Source organism: Strix uralensis, chromosome 4 (assembly GCF_047716275.1).
Source record: "Strix uralensis isolate ZFMK-TIS-50842 chromosome 4, bStrUra1, whole genome shotgun sequence".
Lineage (NCBI taxonomy): Eukaryota > Metazoa > Chordata > Aves > Strigiformes > Strigidae > Strix > Strix uralensis.
In genome coordinates this window covers 15,031,733-15,044,499 of record NC_133975.1, presented here as the reverse complement: position 1 = coordinate 15,044,499, position 12,767 = coordinate 15,031,733, and the positions used below count along the sequence as shown (strand labels likewise).

Genomic DNA, 12,767 nt, shown 5'->3' with positions numbered 1-12,767 from the left:
CCATGTCTGCCAAATCATTAGGAAAAAACTGAATGGCAGCTGGTTCTGCTTTGCCCTTTACCCAGACAGGGGAAGGATAAGGTGCACTACCCAACATAGGCACTACCAGCACAAGCATGGCAATGCATAGGGAAGTCAGGTGTTTGAACCATTGACAATCGCAACAGTTACTGCAGGAAAAAATGTCCTAGTTAGATCTGGGTACTGTTGATTTGATACAGTATTCAGCTGTATTTTCAGCTTTAAACTGATACATGGTGTTTCTGAACATGTAGTCAGTCTGCTGCTTCGCTTTGTTCAGAGACTGCTGAAGTAAACCCTGAGCATCAGACACCAGAACTTGGCAATGACAGGAACCACGTATCTGGTTATCTGTTGGACTGAATAAAAAGAACTGTTGCACAATTTCAGAGGTTCTTTTAGATTCTTAATTTGTTTCATCTGATAGAGATCATCTTTTTGGTCTGTGGATTAGAAAATGCTGATGCTTTTCATGAGCAGAAACTGCTATTCTCCCAAGCTGTAAAAGATAACTTGCAACACTCCAAAGTAAGAATTTCCTGTGAATATTTATTTTTAAATGCATAGCATGAACAACTCAAACTGCCCTTACCAGTTTGAAAAAGGAAAAAAGATTCAGCTGATGAGTTCATGAGCACATCAATAGTAGGCCTTCATTGAAAAAACCTGCGGGTAATGCCAGCTGCCAGCAGTGGTATGGCCGTAGTGCCACTCCACAACTCACTGAGCAGAGCGCGCTTCTGCTGCCCTGCTCAGGAACGGACCCCAGCTGCGGGATGCACCCACGACAGGGCAGCTGGGACCAGCGGGCTGGTGAGAGCGGGGCAGAGCGGGAAGGCGATCCTGGGCTGTGGACACGGGACCGGCCTTTTGAAGTGTAGGACTGAAAGAGAGGTCAGATCCTAGCGTCAGGGGGGAGGAACAGCACAGGATTAGCTGCCACAACTGTAGCAGCCGCTGACTGCACCCGCACCTGCTGCTGAGTCACAAGAACTTAGGATATCATCAGCAAGAGTTCAGCAAATGTAGTTTCTATACGTGTCAAACATGTGTTGTGGTCAACAACAGTAGAAGAGAATGGCATAATCTGGACTGAATTCTAAACAAAAAACCTGTAAATTACTGTAACAAAACTATTTACAATCTTAATGTAACAGTATTTGTTGTAAAATACAGTGAAAAGATAAAAAGCACTGTATTAATTTCAGTTTCACTGACAAGGACTTATTCGTACATGTACTTTCCTAAATTAAAAACAAACAAAGAAATCTAAGCTTTGCAGTGTGTTCAAACTTCTCTGAAGTTTCTCCATGTCTGTAAATAAATTTTATTCTATTTATCTCTAAAGCCATTTCCATGAATTAACAACAAACACTTACTGAAGACATCTTAATTTTATTAGATATTTTTATTACAACTTTTATAATAAACAAGACAAATAGGTACTCAGAAAAACTGGACCCACTATTATCAGACAGGGTTTTTTTTATTTATACTTTTAATATATTCAATAATTCTATAAATTCAGATATTATGGAGTTTTATAAAAGTGTATCTGCTTGAAATCACTATGATGATTTGCAAAACACTATGCTATCTACTGCAAGAAATTTTCACTGGCTTTCTACCACTGTTTTTAACAGATTATCTCATGGTAGGAAACTCCCTATCTGGAATTATTTTGCATTTGCATAAAATCCTATAAACTTCAAGTAACTTTCCCCAGGAAACTCTATCTCTTGTAAATGTGTAAGATTTCTGGCCTGCCTAAACTGTTTCAGTGACTGCAATGTAACAGCCTCTTCAAATTTTGTACAATTTGTAGATTTATTATACAATCAAAGTGGCAATACCTATTACATTTAAGGTGGTGTTTGAAAGTAATTTATTTCATCAGTCAATTTTTAGTTTATGTGACCACTTACACTGAAGTCAGTTGCATTACTAGTTAAAACATTCAGTAGTTATGCATATACAGGTAACTCAGTCTTTAGATTTTCACTGCATGTGCAATATTACATACACAAACTTTTGACACTTTAACTGTGCATTTTACAACACAAAATTAACAGGTTATTAAAGCCTGCATATACCACCTACGGTGCTGAAAGGGGCCATCAGTCATACCATTTTGAATTTTAGCATAACAAAACATTTATTCCATGGTGTGTTTTTGAATATGAAAATCCTATTTGGTCTTAGAATAGTTTCTGCAAAAATCCACACAATCCAGGTCCTGATAAACATTCATACTTATAAATTATATCCATTACTGGAAGACTTTTAATACAGTAGGCAGCAATAATTTTCAATGCCTCTTAAAACTTGTACCAAAAATATACATTTTCCATAAAATCAAAAAATAAAATATCTGAAAATGTTCCGTGATAAATCTAGAAAAAGAAGAAGAATCCAGTCTTAAAAGTTAAATTCTGCTCTCTCATACACAATTTAAATTGAGACCAATGCACGGTATTTGTACAACTGACAGAAGAATTTGACTCAGTCTGCAAGATTAAAATGCAAAGGTTATGAAAAGTATGCAACTCTTATTTCAGGAGTTTAACTTTGTCCTTTAAAACTTTAAATTTGGGATTGTTGTTCACTTTCTTATTAAATATGACTAGAATATCCTCTTCTGATTTGTGATGTTCACCAGCTACCGCATAATACTGAGCTATAACCTGCACAAAGACAAAGGAACAGTTCTGAGTTAGCAAAGATGATCCCACTTTAAGCAGTAATACATTCATGTTAGCATGGGATCTATTATGCTAATTTAGCATTCAACTTCTGTAGTCCCGTTAGCAATAAAGAACATTTCCTTCAGTTGACATTCTACCAATTGATATTCTGTTAAATAACATCAAACTTTTTTGCTTATTTGGGATTTTAAGAACTTAAGCATCACAAGACCAAGGAAGATTAAAACCCCCACGGTGAACATTACCTTTTTTCTTAGTTTTTTAATTGAAATTTCATTGTCTGGAGCCTGTTTCAGAACAGCTTTGATGGTTCCCTTCCAGTTGAATTTACCTAGAAAATAATTAGGTGTACAACATCATTAGTAAAATTAGGTATTTCCAGGTCTTCTTCTCTAGCAGGAACCAGCCTTCAATCTCCTAATTCTGGAACCAGTTCAGCTACCACAACAGTTATCTTACTGACCCTACAACAGCAGAGCGTCTTAAGCATGAAATCAGGTAGGCTATTTCTGAAGACTATAATAGGATAGACATGGAAAACCTACATAGTACGTGAACAACCAGGGTCAGGATTGCATTTACTTAACTTCTGTGCTTCAGCTTTAAGCAGCAACTCTTAGATAATACAAGAATAGCTGGGAAGATCCTGCATCTCCACCCTTAGAGCACAGGTGGTCAGTTCTGCACAGGACCCACTTTGGAGGTCATTAGTTGGTAGTTTCCAAATAAACAATCTGTGTGTTCAAGTACAGACATTCTCCAACAGTAAAAGTGTGTTGGATGACAGGCATAAGTAGGTTTACCTAAGCATGAACTAAGGTCCAACACAGCTAAAGTCCAATTTATGATTCACTGGGCAAAAATGGGGATAGAAAAGATACAAAGAGATATAAAAGAGCTGTCACCCTTTTTCCTCTATGTTGGCTAACGTGCCTGGCAGCAGGGAAGAGACCTGCTGTGGTGGAACAAATGTGCCAAATTCCTCACTGCCCAGTGAAAGCAAGTGCAGCCAAAGGCTGCCAGCACAGCAGAAGCAACAAATGAGAGAAGTAATTCAGCATCAGGTGTTATGTGTAGCACAGGCTACTTCCTCTGGAACTGGTATGTATACTGAATATGCATATATATATATATATGTACACTGAGGCACAGTTTATTTCATGGTTTGCTGCAAAAGCACTGTATTTATATTCTGCATTAGGTCTTCTGCAGAATAGTTTTGTAACTATCTAAACTCCCCCTTTAAGAATACCTTTATCTGTTCCCACATTTTCTTCATTGCCATTGGTGTCTTCTGTTTCCATGTCTTCTGAAATGTTTTCAGTTTTCATTCTCTTTGTTGTGATATGAGGGTCCTCTAGAGATGGAATTGGATAAACATACACGAAAAATTATAAAACGAAAAGTTCTTGTAACATGAGTTTATATTTGAAATGAGGTTCCAATTTTATAAAAGGACTGTGCAACTACAGTGTTAAAAAATAATCTCATTTGTGTATGTAACTTACTACTTAAAAAATTCTACTTAGGTAGATTATTGAGCTTTAAGGCATTGAGAAAAAGCATCTTGAAAACAAATAAAAATATAAAGTGTAGAATGGATACCTTCTGCATGTTTATGTTTGCGTTTCTTTACATTTGTTTCCTCTTCTATTTCACTCTGATGGCCATTTCCATTTATTTCAAATTCATTCTCCAAGCTCTCCTTTCCTTTTTTGGACTTTTTACTCTTTTTTACTTCTGACTGATTTTCTAATTTCAAGTCTTTTTTCTCCTTCTTTTTGTTCTTTTGTCTCTCTTCTTTTCGTTCTCTCTTATTCTTTTTCCTCTCAATTTTATCATCTGTAACTCCATTTTCTTCTGCCATTGTTTTTTCCCCAGTTTCTGCAGACTGCCCCTCTTCCTTTTTTTGTGGTTTGTCTTGCTCTTTCTCACATGAAATCTTTTGTTGAAAGACAGATTATTACAATTTTTACATGACTTTTTTGACATTGCAACTTTTCTCTACATCAGTCATGAAGAACACTAATATTCTGAATTAATTAAAGTGCTTACACGTGGTGACACCAGTTACATGAGAAATAGCACTAAGTAGTGTGTCTGATTCTTCTAACTCAACAGCCTAAATGCTAATTAACTTAACATCACAGAAGAAATGTTATCTTACAACACATGTAATTCCTATTTGAAATAATTGTCTGTGTGGTTTTTAAACATTTGCTAAATGTAATTAAGGGAGAGACAACTCTTTGATTTATGCAGACAAAAATACAGCATATTACAGCAAGATACAGAACCTATTCCCAAATATACATCCCTCGAGTAATAATCTTAGTTTTGCTATCCAGTTCCCTGTCTTGGGATATGTCTGGGACAACAAATTATTATTGCATGATGTCAATAAAGGCACTGCTTATTGTTTTAATTGTACTTTTCTCACCTTAACATATTTGGTGTTCCTGGTCTTATAATTTTCTTGTAGAAGAATTAATATAATAATGAACATTTTTATCTTTAATTAAACCTTAATAATTAGAAGTGAAATACAGTTATTGAAATGTTAATGTGGCTATTTAGAAAGAGAATAACATGTTTATACAAGCAACTTAATACCAACATGTTTTTGTAAAGAGTAATTTCAATTCAATTTGAATTCCACTTAAGAACTTCCTTTGAGTACATACACTTCAAAGCACGTATTAAAGAATATCTTGAGATGTTTTTACGAACTCTTAACAGCATGTTGTAACGATCCGAGCAAGAAAGTTGTGTAATGTATTTTACTTTAATACTATATTCTACGGAAAATTTAAATTGTTTACATGTGTTTAAATAAAGTAATTGTTCAGATTCAAGATTTATTTTTTTAAAAAAATTCAATTTAAATTAAGAAGGAACTGCTTATGGCTTTAGTGAAGTTGTATCAACTCAGAATTAATGTACTTGAAATTCAGTGCTGAGTTTACGTTATGTTCATATGCTTAAAAAAAATTATTTCTTTTCTTCCTGGCTCTTATATTTGGATTCTCCAGAAAAATTACAAATAGATTTAACTGGAATCATCAAATCAGGAGCATGAAGCATGATCAACAAGGGATTAACCTCAGAGCTATGCCTGCACTCTTCCTCAGAAGCTGGGGGGAGAAGAGCATTTTTACATCAACAGAGAAGTACGCTTTCTAGTAGCAGTAATTGATGTAAAACAAACAATCAAAACAACACCCTAGCAAAACATGCTAAGCTAGTACTGAAATAGCAAATAACTAGATGCTGAGAAAAAGGCCAGCGTGAGTCCATGATTTGGACACAGAAGTGAAGGGAATCTGCACCACAAACTGAAGGATCTCATCTCTCTCCACTAAGGAAATAGATAAACTAGGTGCTCTTAATTTCACACTCCAATGCACATTAATTTGAGGCCAATAAAGATCTGAAAAAAGGTTGTTTTATTCCTTCTTACAGTGGGGTAAAAGACTGAAACCAATATGATAAAGGCAGTGGTTTTCCCTTTCCTTATGTACTAATAGCACAGAATAAAGTTAAATTAGCCTTCTGATTAGTACAATCTTGTCACAGTGTCCAAGTTTTTAATCACAACCATATGTGCAAACTAATTCAGCAACAGTATGTTCCGAAAACCAGCAATTTAGTCTAGGAATATTATATAACATAATCCACTGTAACAGTGGGAGACAGTATTTCTGCCAACATCTACAAAGGGAGTGTGAAAGGTTTTTCTTCCAGTATTTTTGACTCCATTCAGGTTGAACAATGTTGTATCTCTAACTAAACTTACATTTCTGGTTGCTTCAGAGAAAATATCCCACACCTGGTCTTGCAAAGTGCTGTCAGTAATTCTCAAACTGTTCTTCATCCAATTCTGTGCAGACAAAAACCAACAGTAACTGAAAAGGTGCATCTCTTGATTACCACATATTTGGTTCCTGTTTTTATTTTTCATTTAAGTCTCCAATCACTTCTTCTGATTAAGATCTCGTTAGATGTTTACTCTCTATGAATCTCTTAAACCTCCATGTTAAATTGTTTCACATAGTGTTTACGTATTGTTACAAGGCTATACCATGCCTCTCTCAATGGCCTCACCAATAGTAATCCAGAAGAGGGAAACATACATAAAAGACTATCCTCATTTTTTGAATACAGCTGGTTATACTAATGTCCTACCAAACTTTCTGACTGTTCCCATGAGAAAAAATATTAAGGATCTGATGTTTTTTATTTACTTGTGTACTGGACAGATGGTCATGCTCCTAATGGGATATCTTAGTTTATTAAAGAAAAGTAAAATTTAAGCAAGTATCTCAATGCAAACACTGGAAAGTTATTGGGGCTATTGCAGGAGTTTCTCCTGAAAATTAAAACAAAGCAGTAAATTTCTACTTATAATATGCTCACACTATCGGCAACAAATCAACTTTGAGGAATGTGGAACTCCAAGTAAAACCTAATGTTGCAATCAAAATCCTAGGAAAGCTGCAATAGTATACTGGAACAATGAACTACAACAACTTTTGATCTTCCACTACAACGTATCTTACCAAAAAGAAAGAGGCTTCTAGACAGTATCACTTTCCCTGCTTACAACATTAATTTTGTAGAAAAGTATTCTAACCTTCAGCTTGCTAGCAGCAATTTCACTGCAGCTCTATTACGTTTTATTTGAATGTTCTGGATGTAATCATGATCTTCTCTCAGCCTCACAATCTGAGGCACAGAGCAGAAAAAAGAAATAGGCCACCTTGTCATTAATTCTTTACTGATACCACATGACACATTTGGAATATGCTTTGGCTGTGACGCAAAGTTTCGTGAAGCATCCAGTGTGGGAGATTCTGTCAGAATACTGAGCAACAGGAAAACTCTCAAACCAGTATCTTGCCTTTACCGGGCAAAAACAAAGCCACAAAAATAAGAATCCTTTAAAAGTATGTCTAAGAATTTGGACATTCAATAGAAATTGCACATAGAAAAAAAGAAAGGTCGTAAGAAAAGAACAAGCCTACACATATAGATTAAGCTTGAATGGGGAGTCTGTAGCTTAACACCTAATCAATGCCCAAATAAGCAACTTGTCCCACCTTTATTATTGCTAAGAAAGTCTATTTTTAAGCTCATTGCATGGATTACTACAAATCTCTATTAAAACATACCTGAAACTTTACTTTTTTTCTTGGAATATTATCAAAGGCACGCATTTGCTCCAGAATGTTCCGCACTTTAGGGCTTATGTTTGGCTTCTTCATTACTTGATGAATTTTCTGAATGAAGAAAACCAGAATTAAATCAGCAAAGAAGCATAATCATAGAATCACAGAATGGTCTGGGTTGGAGGGGACCTTAAAGATCATCTATGTCCAACCCCCCTGCCACAGGCAGGGTCACCTTCCACTAGACCAAGTCTTGAACACTTCCAGGGAGGGGGGGATCCACAACTTCTCTGGGCAACCTGTTCCAGTGTCTCACCACCCTCACAGTGAAGAATTTCTTCTTTATATCTAATCTAAATCTGCCCTCTTTCAGTTTAAAACCGTTACCCCTCATCCTAACACTACACTCCCTGATCAGGAGTCCCTCCCCACCTTTCCTGTGGCCCCCTTTAAGTACTGGAAGGCCACTCTAAGGCGTCCCCAGAGCCTTCTCTTCTCCAGGCTGAATAACCCCAACTCTCTCAGCCTGTCCTCATAAGGGAGGTGCTCCAGCCCTCGATCATATTCGTGGCCTCCTCTGGACCCTCTTGAGCAGGTCCATGTCCTTCTTATGTTGGTGCCCCCAGAGCTGGACACAGCACTGCAGGTGGGGTCTCACAAGAGCAGAGTAGAGGGGGAGAATCCCCTCCCTCACCCTGCTGGCCACACTTCTCTTGATGCAGCCCAGGATACAGTTGGCTTTCTGGGCTGCGAGCGCACATTGCTGGCTCATAGTCAGTTTTTCACCCACCAATACCCCCAAGTCCTTCTCCACAGGGCTGCTCTCAGTCCACTCATAATGATCAAATGATACATGCAAGATACTCAAGTCAGAAACACACTGGATAGAAATCACCCAGTACCCACAGACTGTATAGCCCGTTCAAACAAACCGTTCAATACGCCCGGGAAAAACACTAACCTTTGCTTAGACCATAAGATGTGTCAAAGTTATCTATATAAATATTTATACCTATATAGTAAGCAGAGGCAAGCAGGACAGCTCACCAATGCTTTTGGAATGTAAAAGTTAAAACCTGTAATAAAACCATTTAAAAGTAAAGTAACTGGATCACATAGGGGATTCTTGCAATGTGAAAAAGACCTACATTAAGAAAAGCAATTGCCAACTGATTGGTTTTTACAAACTTTTGAATTTAATTGTGAAAAATCAGGCTAACTTTGAGTCCACAGTTTGACATGCATTTCTTTTGGCAGCAATGACAGCTTCAACAACCATTAATCCCTATGAGACAGCTCAGGCATATTGCTATGCTACAAGTGCCAGCACAAGAGAACAGAGGAAGTCAGGCCAGGGCCTTATGGCAATTACTTGAACAGCACTGATGCCTGGGGGGGAAAAAAGGCTCTGAGCTTCCCATTATTTAAAGATGTAGCCACTGGACACTGGAGAGACTTCCTGTACTTCTGAAAATGTGTTTACCAAAATGTTTTGTGGATGTGTTAAGACTACCAGAAAAGGACCTTCTGTAGTAATACCTCACCCTTCTGTGTAGAAAGTACTTATTATTGAGGAAGGCTAACAGTTTTTCATAAGCAATAGCATTCACATCATACTGCCTTTCAACAATGCACTCAAACAAAGCTCAGTCTCATCAATGGCACTAATCTGTTGACTTCAATGTTATTATTCATATGCCTTGAGTATGCATGTAGCTTAGTACTTTCTTAGACTGAGTTCTACACAAGATAGAAAACAACAAATCCATGGATAAAGGTGGTCTAACTAATTATATCTAACTGGGTTTTAAAAAAATAAAGGAGTATGCATAAAACATCATTATGACATAAAGTACATCTGTGGTTCATCCATATCTGAAATGGTGTACGTAGTTTTTATAACCTCATTTCATAAGATCACAGTAGAACTGGGAAGACTTCAGAGGACCAACGATATCATTTACATATGAAGAACAACTGAGCAGGGTAGGACTTTTCAGCCTGGAACAGAGACTATGAGATGGGGAGGGATGCCTGACAGAGGTCTGCAAAAGCCTATGTGGCATGAAGAGGGTGGACAATGATCAATGCCTCTTTGTATGCAAGAACTAGGGAACATGAAATCAAATTAGTAAGAGGTAGATTGAAAACAAACAAAAGTTGCGTTTCTTACCAGGATAAGCAATAGATCTACCAAGGAATTGCCAAAAGAAAGCTGTGGCTATTGGGAAAAACAGATCTCTGGTTTGACCCAGTATAGCCTCTCCTGTGTCTTCAACGATTATAAACAATAGTTATTTATCATATCTGCATATAGTCCAAACCTTACCTGAATCCACTCCTGTTGTTTAGCATCTCCTTTGTTAGTTTTGGCTTCAAAATCTTTTCCACCGTATTTCTGGTCTTCACTCACGCACCTGACATGTTCCTTATAATCGTCACCCCTGAACACAGGAGATTTTTAACTGTAGTTCACTAAAGTGTTTCAGCGTTCAAACTACCAACAAGACAATCAACAAACTAAAGTAATAGTCAATAGCATCTATCATTTAAACCTTAATACTGTCAGCTCTTACATGGGTAAAGTTTGATGTGCTTAAAGTACATGCTTATAAGACTGCTGACATTTTTGTCACACTACAGCCTTCAGTGAACATTTCTGACTTGCAAAATCAGATCTGACTCTTCAGTATACTGCTGCTTTTCTTACTGACTCTGTAACTTATGTGCATTTGTACATGTAACGTATGCACAGCTATTAACATATATCTGTGTTTTACTACTCACGTTGACACATTTTAAAACTAGAAAAGCAGGTGAAAAATGCCTGCAAAAACCTAATTCCTAAATATAGATATATACTAATGTGGTAGTGTAGTTCTGACCAATGTGTCAGTGGGCCAAAAAGGAATAAATAACACAGATCTTTTGTCAGTGAAGTATTAAGAAATATAATCACCATCTGAGGACAATCTTATTTTCTAATGCAAATTCATATGTTTACATTTTGAAAGCAGATAGCAGCCCTACTTTCTTGAGTTCTGAGAAATGAAAACCAAATTCAGAATTTTTGTTGTCATTGCCAGTCTCACTCTCTCTGCAATCACAGAGTAAGGAACAGCTGTTGATGACCAGAAGCCAAAAGCACTGTCACTTATAACTGCAAAAGAAGAAATTGCAACTCTGTTTACTGTGTGGTTTAGTTGTCCTTGCGGTTCAAACTTGGATGATTAAGCTTGAAATGATATAAACATGTATAATTTTTAAATCCAAAAATGAATTGTTTAGAAATTGCCGAATTTAATTCTAATGTACCATAGGAAAATCTTGTATTTTTGACAACCACTGCAGAGTGAACAAGGCTATTTCCCATCCTTTACCTACCAGAAATCCTTGCCACAATCCATGCAAGAAAGGCACTGACAGTTTCTGCAGATGTTCACATGCTTTTCAACTTGTGCTTTCTTCACAGATTCTCCACACGCATCGCACGTGAAAACTACCATGTTGGTAAGTGGTCAGCAGCTTCCGTGAAATGGGTGCAACCCCTTCTCTCCCCGCTCAAGCACAGCCCTGGAAATACAAGGAGGAGATCTTACATTGACAGCTTGAAAAAAGCACTTGGATGGCCAGAAAGAAATGCCACTGTGCATCCACTAACAGAAAAGCTAAGCAGTTTGATTTTGCACGTGCAGAAGCTGAGAAGGAAAAACTCATTTCGCCCGATACCTTGAGCACAAGGGAAACCAGTAACGCCGACACGCGTAAGGCGCCCGCAGCCCCCCCCGTGCCGATACGCTGCCCGGGCGGGGTCACGGTTCCCCTCCGCTTCCCGGCGCGACCCCCCCGCCCTTCCGCCCCGCTCCCCGCAGCAAACGCGTCTCCGTCGGATCTAGGCGAGCGGCGCCACCGGGCGGGAGCCGCCTGAGGGGGGGCCCGGCCACACGGGGCGGGAAGGCCGGCCTGCCCGCCTCCCCCGCCCCTCGGCGGCAGCAGGCCGCTGCCGTGCCGCCTCACCCCGCTCCCCACAACCGCCACCCGCACCCCCACCCCCCCGCACCTCCACCGCCGCCCCACGCGGCACGTGCGGCCGCCGCCGCCTTACCCCTCCCTCCGTCCCTCCCCGCCGCCGCCGCCACCGCCGCTGCCCTGCGCCTGCGCGCCCCCGCCCCGCAACGGAAGCGGAAGGAGCGGCGGCGGCGGGCTGGGGCCGGCGGTGGGGCCGAGGCTGCCGCCGGGCGGCCGCGCGGGGATGGAGCTAGGAGGCGGCCGGAGCCGGTAAGCGCCGGGCCGGGCCGGGCCGAGCAGGGCTGGCTCCTTCCCCTCGGCCGCCTGCCCCGCCTCTGCCAGGCCGCGCCGCGTTCCCCGCGCCGAGGGCTGTGTGGCGGCCGCGTCCTGCCGCCGCGGCGGTTGGCTCTCGGCCCGCCCTCAGCCCCGACCCCCTGCGGGCGGCGCCTGCTCGGACCCCGCTACCGGCCCGTCGCCCGCCCTGCGGCGTCTCCGCGGCGCCTTCCCGCGGTGCCGCCCTGTGGCCTGCCCGCGGGGCTGAGCCCGCCCTCCGCTCGGTGCCCGGTCTTGTCTTCTGAGGCAAACCCCTGCTCTGTCCCCCTTCTCCGTGCTGCACTTCGAGCCTGAGCGTTCGCGAGGCGAGGCTGAGGGGAACTCGAAAGGGCAGTTTAAGCATAAACAGCGACTGTGGTGCTGGGGTTACTCGTGTCCGGGACTGCCTTTTCCGTTGGGAGACGGGCACCTGATGGCCGAGAGTCTCAATTCACAGGTTGTTGAAGTACTCGCAAGATGCGGTGGTGGGAGACGTACACAAAGAAAGCAGTCATCTGGCAAACAGATGTGGCTTCTTTATTTTAAAGCCTGG

General features: G+C 40.4%; 2 protein-coding genes across 9 annotated transcripts in view; one reads left to right on the top strand and one right to left on the bottom strand.

Moving 5' to 3' along the window:
- Positions 1 to 549: 549 nt before the first annotated feature.
- Positions 550 to 12,109, bottom strand: LYAR (Ly1 antibody reactive). 3 transcript variants are annotated; one of them, XM_074865768.1, is made up of 9 exons: positions 12,000 to 12,109; positions 11,279 to 11,467; positions 10,224 to 10,338; positions 7,898 to 8,005; positions 6,523 to 6,606; positions 4,332 to 4,668; positions 3,979 to 4,083; positions 2,972 to 3,057; positions 550 to 904 (listed from the first exon to the last, which is right to left on the bottom strand). In XM_074865768.1, the coding sequence occupies exons 2-9, from the start codon at positions 11,398 to 11,400 to the stop codon at positions 650 to 652; spliced, it is 1,212 nt and encodes a 403-aa protein (XP_074721869.1). In that variant the 5' UTR covers positions 11,401 to 11,467; positions 12,000 to 12,109; the 3' UTR covers positions 550 to 649. The 3 variants fall into 3 exon arrangements, with proteins under 3 accessions (XP_074721869.1, XP_074721868.1, XP_074721870.1); XM_074865767.1 differs by lacking the exon at positions 12,000 to 12,109 and adding an exon at positions 11,955 to 11,997; XM_074865769.1 differs by lacking the exons at positions 550 to 904; positions 12,000 to 12,109 and adding exons at positions 1,401 to 2,705; positions 11,624 to 11,664.
- ZBTB49 (zinc finger and BTB domain containing 49) overlaps positions 12,088 to 12,767 on the top strand; it is a 17,976-nt gene continuing 17,296 nt past the window's right edge. For 2 of the 6 annotated variants that reach the window (XM_074865763.1, XM_074865761.1), the window contains exon 1: positions 12,219 to 12,671. In XM_074865763.1, coding sequence (XP_074721864.1) covers positions 12,648 to 12,671 — 24 coding nt within the window. In that variant the 5' untranslated portion in view covers positions 12,219 to 12,647. Of the gene's footprint in view, positions 12,173 to 12,218; position 12,767 lie in introns of those variants that run through there. The other 4 variants (XM_074865764.1, XM_074865760.1, XM_074865759.1 and 1 more) reach the window with 3 other exon arrangements.